Genomic DNA, 7,640 nt, shown 5'->3' with positions numbered 1-7,640 from the left:
AGGGCACATTTCCCTTTCAATAAGAACGCAACACACGCTTCTTCCCTAATTCTCACATAAAGCACTATCGCTATCTCGAAGCTCAACTTTCTTGAATGTGACACTTGGTAGGCTTTGGAACTTAAGAAGTGTTGATCTAGTGTATGGACTTGAATGCTTAGATTTTGTGTATTAAATGGGCTGGTTGAGGGTGTATTTATATACCCCAACATCCAAAATAGCTGTTGGCATTGAATGCCAAAATATGCAATTTCTGCATGTACACCGAACCTTGAACAGTGTCGGTCCATGCACCACCGAACCTTGTCAGACTATCGTTGCAAGTGACTGTTCTAACAGGGAACAGTCTTGTCAGACTCCCTGGACTGGTCTGGTGCACCACCAGTCCCTGCCACCACAGTCGCCATGTTATCTAATTGTTTGATTTGGAACTTCAATCATTGAGCCATGAAAGGTCCAATCGCCATCATCTTCAACTCTTCAAACACATCCTCTCTCATAAAGTGGTCCGGTGCACCAACCAACCTTGCCCATTTATAGTGCTCTTTGCGCCCTCGGACCAGTGCACCACCAGATCGTCAAGTGTGCCACAGACCAGCAGACTTAACTTCATTTGGGCAATTCTTCTCCAATTTGATTTGACTCTATTTGAGGGTATTCTTATGACTAAGAAAAATATATCTAGAGACTAGCCAACCGTTCTAATCTAACTCATATTCCAATTATGGCTCAAATCTAACTCCAAAAGAACCAAAACTTAAACCTAAGTTTTCTAGATTCTCTAGTTAGCTCAAATATGTTCCTAGGGGTGTTTAGAACTTATCCAAGTTGTTGTACTACCAATAGTTCATCTTTTCCAAAAATATACCCTTTCTGGATGGGTTTGAGCTATTTTTGACTTAGAATCTCAATTGTTGATCTTATGAACATGTAATCATATATTTTAGCAAACTAGCTTGTCCTGGTTGTGATGGTCATCAATCACCAAAACAAGTCTAGAAAGGATTAAACTTCATTTCCCTTTACTTGCTAAAAAATGCTTGATGGCATATATTTAACATAATAATCCTAGCAACATCTCAAATTGGGTCAATCCAACACCGTAACCTTTATCATGTGTGCATATTATTGATTTCATATCTCTATAACAATAATCAATGAAATATGATCCTAAATCATATTGTCCAACATAATGACATAATATCAGGGATATTTTAAATACTTGTGTTACCCTATAAAAATCATCATTGTCCAACATAATGACATAATATCACTAATATTTTAAATAACATAACAAAGTATATAGTTTCATGAACAAGTGATGTTCTCGCCAATCAATGCAATATGATAAATTAAGAGACTAAATGGCATTTTATTCAACACACGTAAACATAAGACATTTGTACAATTATCTTCCACTTACACTGAAGTCAATCATACAGGTATCTAATACTGATTGCCCTCATGTGTGCCTCATGTTTGGGTCGTGGAAGAGGCTTCATTAGCGGATCAACAACATTCATACACGTGCACACATTCTAAATCTTTGCACCACCTCTATTAATGATCTCACGAATAAGGTGATAGTACCAAAGTATGTTTTTGGATTTTTGGTGAGATATAGGTTAGGGAAATGGGTACGCTACGCACTAGCATATCTACCACATTTAACTAAGATAACATGCAAGTAGAGGATCCTAGATCATTACCACTAGTCGTGCAACATAGCGGAAGAAGAGCACAATAATGTAGTAGTAGTCATACGTCCTCATGTGCCAGCATCAGCAACACGTTCATCCATGCTTCTCAAGTTTGTTTCTAATCAACAACGTAACAACAGTAGTAGTATCTCCACAATATCCACATGTGCAGTGATGAAATGTCATGTGATGTCGGTGTGCTAGCACCGCACACACAACAAGATAAGAGGAGGCAGCATCGGGCGCTCGCAACCCTAGGTAGAGAGGCAACGACGGTGTCTAAGATGAGTCTTCGTACTCTAACATGCTAGCCCCTTTGAAAGGGAAACAGACTTAATCATTTTCTATAATCGATTTTGGTGGTTGATGTCCATCACAAACCACATGGACTAATTACTTTACCAAGATGTCTTCTATCTCAGGTGCATAAGGTTCAACACAAACCAAGAAAGAAATTCAATTGGGGACTCAAATAAATTTGGAGCAAAGGACTTGAGAGTGTGCTGCCAGTGGCGCACTGGACAGTGTCCGGTGCACTAGGTCGAGCACTAAGCGAACATGCCACTCTCGGGTTTCTTTGGGGGCGCGCTCCGCTATAATTTACCGGACCGTCCGGTGTGCACCAGACATGTCCGGTGAGCCAACGGAGCAACGGTAACCTGCACCAACGGTCGTCTGCCAAAAGTGAACAGTTGTGAACAGTGCGCGGCAGAGATCAGAGTAGAGAAGTCTGCGCGCACGAGACATGTCCGGTGTGGCACCGGACTGTCCGGTGCAGCTACAGGACAAGGGTTCAAACGGGCAAGTCGCTCCAAACCCCAATGGGCGTGCTGACGTGGCACGCACCGGACAGTGAACAGTTAATGTTCGGTGTGCCCATCGCTAGCCGAAACAGCCAACGTCTAGGAAGTGGTTGGAGGCTATAAATACCCCCCAACCACCTCCTTCAATGGCATCCAAGTATTCTGAACATCACATTCATTGCAAGAGCAAAGTCAAACACTCCAAGACACATTCAAAGCATTCAATCCACTCCAAGCTCACAAAATCAACTCTAGTGCTTAAAGACTTGTGAGAGGATTATTTGTGTTCTTTTGTTGCTCTTGTTGCTTGGATTGCTTTCTCCTTCCCATTCTTATTTCCCTAAAGTGCTTTGTAAAGCTAGCAAGAGACACCTAAGTGTGCGGTGATCCTTGCGGGGTCTTAGTGACCCAAGTAATAAAGGAGAAAGCTCATCCGGTCTAAGTGTCCGTTTGAGGGAGGGAAAGGGTTGGAATAGACCAGGCCTTTGTGGCCTCCTCAACGGGGACTAGGTTCTTTGGAACCGGACCTCAGTAAACAAATCATCGTGTCCACTTGCATTGATTCTCTCTTGATTTGTTTCCCCTCTTTTCTCTCTCTAAAGTTCCCTTGCTCACATTGATTTGAGTTTGCTCCCAAATGTTATCCGCATTGATTGAGCAACTCTAAGCAAGGAGAACTATCTTTCACATTTCGATTTAAATCTAACGCTAACCCCGACCTTAGTGCGTGTTTAAGTTTATAAATTTCAGGTTTCGCCCATTCACCCCCCTCTAGGCGACTTTCACCTTTCATATATATAGATCCAATGCAAATGGACTTTTACCCTAAAGGTTCGTTAGCATTTTCATGGATTATGACTGCCTCTTGGGAATATATTCAAAAGGCTGGTGGAATTCTTAGGTTTTGGAAGTTCTTACATGGTAGCTCCTACATCAATGGCATGTAGATGTGCCTCCATATGAATTTTCTAGTGAGGAAAATCATCTCTCAAGCGCGAGAGGGGTCCATCCTCACCTGACATCTTTCTCTAGGTGGTGAAGTATAAACCAATAAGAATGAGACTTGATTCCAATTGAAAGGATCAGGATGCCCACGAGAGGGATGAATTGAGTTAATCTAAAATCTCTCGTGATATTTAAATCAGTCTGAATAGCCCACTTCACCCCTTTGTGCTCAAGAGCATTTTTTGTTCTACCACAAAAGTTTGGCACCCTAAGTTCCAACCGTATTTTAGCATGAGAATTCTAGTAATGTAGAGACAAGGATTGAATTCCTCAAATGTAAATGCTCAAAGGGAAGGGAAAGTTAGGAACATGGGTTTTCCCGAGGTATCGAAGAGTTGGTACTCTCCACTTGTCCTCATTGATGCACCCGCACAATAGTGTCGCTCCTCCTTAACTAGTGCAACATACAAGTGCTCTCTATATGTTGATTCATTGAGTTCTAGCATGATCAATCACCCACAACCTCACCAAACATGTCCAGTGAGTATTCGACCTTTAACAATCATTTGCAAACCTCTCTAGGTGCCCTACTTGATGAGTATTTGATGCCTCATTGCCAGTGAGTGTACTACAACCTTTCACACTCTTATGCAACACTTGTTGGGTGTCCTGTCCGGTGCACATCAGACACATCGGTGGTATATCCATTCGGAATAGGGCAAGCTCTTGTTTGCTGCCACGTATCTGGTGCACTGCAGCACCAATAACTCATTTGTTTCGAGCTTTCTTTGAGTTGTGTTTTATATCAAACTTTTTTTTGCTTCCGTAGTTTTACTTAGTATTATCTTCGTTATCGAATATTTGTCACCCACTAGTTCATTTTTGAAATAAACTGCGGCAAATAAAAAAGAACAGAGGGAGTACTAGATTTCACAAGCGTGCATCAACACTCATCGCTAGACTTGCCTAGGTTAAGCTAGTCATTTATGACCTCATTTACAGTACTGTCAAACAAAAAATAAAGGTTCTATAACTAATCCATATATGCCATCAACTCTATTGACACTTAGAACTCGTTGATCCTTAACCTTATTACTAGCCAGTTGCCCGTGCTTTGCTACGATTTTTATATATCATATAAATAGGTATTAAGATATTTATTCAAATATAATTATTGTTTATTTCTAAATACTAAGGCACATGTGGTCTGGTTGTTAGCCCCAAATTTTCGGAGCTGGGGGTGTGGGTTCGAGTGCTCGCTCTGCACTTTTTTGCGCGTTGTGGTAGTTGCGTGGGTGGGATCGGGTGCTAAGCAAGCACAATAGCTGGATGTGTGGGCGCTAGGATTCACAGGGCATTAGCTGAGAGAGGGGCGAGAGAACCAGTTAGAGAGCGTGGGACGGGCCTAGAGTGTCAGTGTGTCCATAGGGCAGTAGCTGAGAGAGGGACGAGAGAACCAGTCGGGACGTGTGGGGCGGGCCCAGAGTGTCATCGTGGAGGGTGAAGCTGTGGTAGCACCAGGTGCCCACATTAGGTTCTTAATAGAGTAGTATAAATAAATAGGTATTGAGATATTTATTCAAATATAATTATTGTTTATTTATAAATACAAAGGTATGTGTGGTCTGGTGGTTACCCCAAATGTTTAAAGCAAGAGGGTGTGTATTCGAGTGCTCGGTTTGCACTATTTTTTGCACGATGTAGTAGCGCGGAGGGTGAAGCCATAGTATCACTAGGTGCCCATATTAGGTTCTTAATAGATTACTAGCTAGTTGTCCGTGCTTTGCTACAGTTTTTATATATTATATAAATATGTATTTAGGTATTTATTCAAATATAATTATTGTTTATTTCTAAACATTAAGACACCTGTGGTCTGGTGGTTAGCCTCAAATTTCCGGAGTTGGGGGTGTGGGTTCGAGTGCTCGCTCTGCATTTTTTTGCGCGGTGTGGTAGTTGCGTGGGTGGGGTCGGGTGCTGAGCAGGTACAGCAGTGCAGTAGCTGAGTGGGGTGGGAGAACCAGTCAGAGAGTGTGGGGCGGGCCTAGAGTGTCAGCGTGTCTACAGGGCAGTAGCGGAGAGAGGGACAGAGAACCCGTCGGGGCACGTTGGACGGGCCTAGAGTGTCAGTGTAGAGGGTGAAGCTGTGATAGCACCAGATGTCTATATTAAGTTTTAATAGAGTAGTATAGATAAATAGATATTGAGATATTTTATTCAAATATAATTGTTGTTTATTTATAAACACTAATGTATGTGTGGTTTAGTGGTTACCCCAAATGTTTGGAGTATAAGGGGTGTGAGTTCAAGTCCTCGTTTTGCTCGATGTGGTAGCACAAAGGGTGAAGCGATGGTATCACCATGTGCCTACATTAGATTTTATATATATATATATATATATATATATATATATATATATATATATATATATATATATATATATATATATATATATATATATATATATATATATATATATATATATATATATATATATATATATATATATATATATATCCTTTGAAAACTAAGAATTGACTTTCAACAACAAAGGCACGAAAACCATATAGGCTCAATCAATGGTCGTTAGTATGGCCTACCTCAAATTGATTGGTAAAACACACATTAATCATAGTAATCTAGTGTAGGGGTGGATATCGAGCCAGCTCGGCTCGTTATGGCTCGTTAATGTAACAAGTTAGCTCGCCTCGACTCGTTATACTAACGAGCTAAACATCTGACTCGACTCGACTAGTTAGAAAGCTCAAGCCAGCTCGTTAGGCTCACGAGCCACACAACTAAATACAAATATATATATATATATATAACCGAAAAGCTGCGATGGCGGGGCCCAATTACGCCATCGCCACAACAAACTTCCCGTCGGCTTTCAAGAGAAAAAAAAGCTCTCATATGTTTGTCAAAAAAAAAACTGCCCGAAAGTCTAGATGATCAAGTACATGAAGCGAGGAAAGATACTATCCAGCTACAAAGTTTTTCCATTTGTTTTCCTGTAGATTTATAATTATAAAGTTCTTCACGTTTGCATTTATGAATAGACAATCGCATGATCCTTTCTGTTGTTGCTATTCCCGCAAAGAAAAAATAGAAGGAAGCGATTTGAATGCAAGTTTCTTGCCCACATCATATTGTAAAATTATCAAAAAGGCAAGTTTTCAAAACATCCTTCTCGGTTCTCAAGGTGTGTAATTATCATGTGATAGTTTATCACTTATTCTGAATTTACAACACATATTACACTTTCAGACTTCATCATATACAGGAAAGGCACTACGTCAACTCAATAGCATCACAACGCAGTATAAACCAACAAAAACTATTAGTATCCAAAAAATAATTGCAAATAAACAAGTTGAAATGAAACCTTATGATCCATTAAGATTTTGGATTTCAACTTTCAAAGTTTGGAGCTTACGCTCGACAGCAGATAGCTCACCCTGAACGCCCTGTAACCAATCTATTTTTCGCTGACATGCTTCCTGGTAAGGTTTGCTGATAACCTCAACGAAGCGGATTAGGTTATTAGCACTCTGTGAGATATCCTTTTGGATAGCTTCATCAACTTTTCGAGAGAGTTCATCAGCAGCCTTGTTAATCTTGTCTATTGCATGCTTCCGCCGACCAGGGAAACTTGATAAAACAAAAAAACTGAAGGACAAATCAAAATGGTTACACATCAACCGTCCCATTTCATTGTTAAAATATTTGCTAAAGAACGATGCACAGTTATCAATTACTGAATTACCCGCCAGCTGAGCAAAGAGCAAGGGCAAGAAGATCTTCAAGGGTAGTTGACAAAACAGATGTCAACAGAGAAGCTGACAGTCCAGCAATACCTAGCCCTCCAAATGTTCCAAAAGCCTTCACATGCAAAAGCTAAGCTCAGAAATAAATAATAATGCGCGAAAACAAGGACAAACAAAGCAGCAGTGGTTACAAGTCTAGGCATGCAATCTGCACTACGATATAGTACAAACCATAAAATATTGTGTTCGTTAAACCTAAAATATTGTGGTGCCCTGAATGCTTTAGCTATTCTTGCATTCGAATTCCCAACGCATGTATACTCTTTCGGATTCAAGAGGCAAATTGTTATGAGTTGTATCGCCTATGCTTGCTGAAAAACGAGCCATGCACCTATTGGACCCAAACTACAACGGCGTGAGCAGTA

The 7,640-nt window shown here is 40.6% G+C and overlaps 1 protein-coding gene across 1 annotated transcript in view; it reads right to left on the bottom strand.

Annotated features, from left to right (window-relative positions):
- Positions 1–6,600: 6,600 nt before the first annotated feature.
- The window catches only part of LOC103630315 (probable transmembrane GTPase FZO-like, chloroplastic), a 34,192-nt gene continuing 33,152 nt past the window's right edge, over positions 6,601–7,640 (bottom strand). The window contains exons 10-11 of the mRNA XM_008651377.3: positions 7,215–7,330; positions 6,601–7,117 (exon numbers count right to left, since the gene is read on the bottom strand). Coding sequence (XP_008649599.1) covers positions 6,835–7,117; positions 7,215–7,330 — 399 coding nt within the window. The 3' untranslated portion in view covers positions 6,601–6,834. The remainder of the gene's footprint in view (positions 7,118–7,214; positions 7,331–7,640) is intronic.

The sequence above is a fragment of the Zea mays genome, chromosome 6 (genome assembly GCF_902167145.1).
Source record: "Zea mays cultivar B73 chromosome 6, Zm-B73-REFERENCE-NAM-5.0, whole genome shotgun sequence".
Classification (NCBI taxonomy): domain Eukaryota; kingdom Viridiplantae; phylum Streptophyta; class Magnoliopsida; order Poales; family Poaceae; genus Zea; species Zea mays.
Note: the sequence above shows the minus strand (reverse complement) of the source record. Positions and strands in the feature narration are given on the sequence as shown.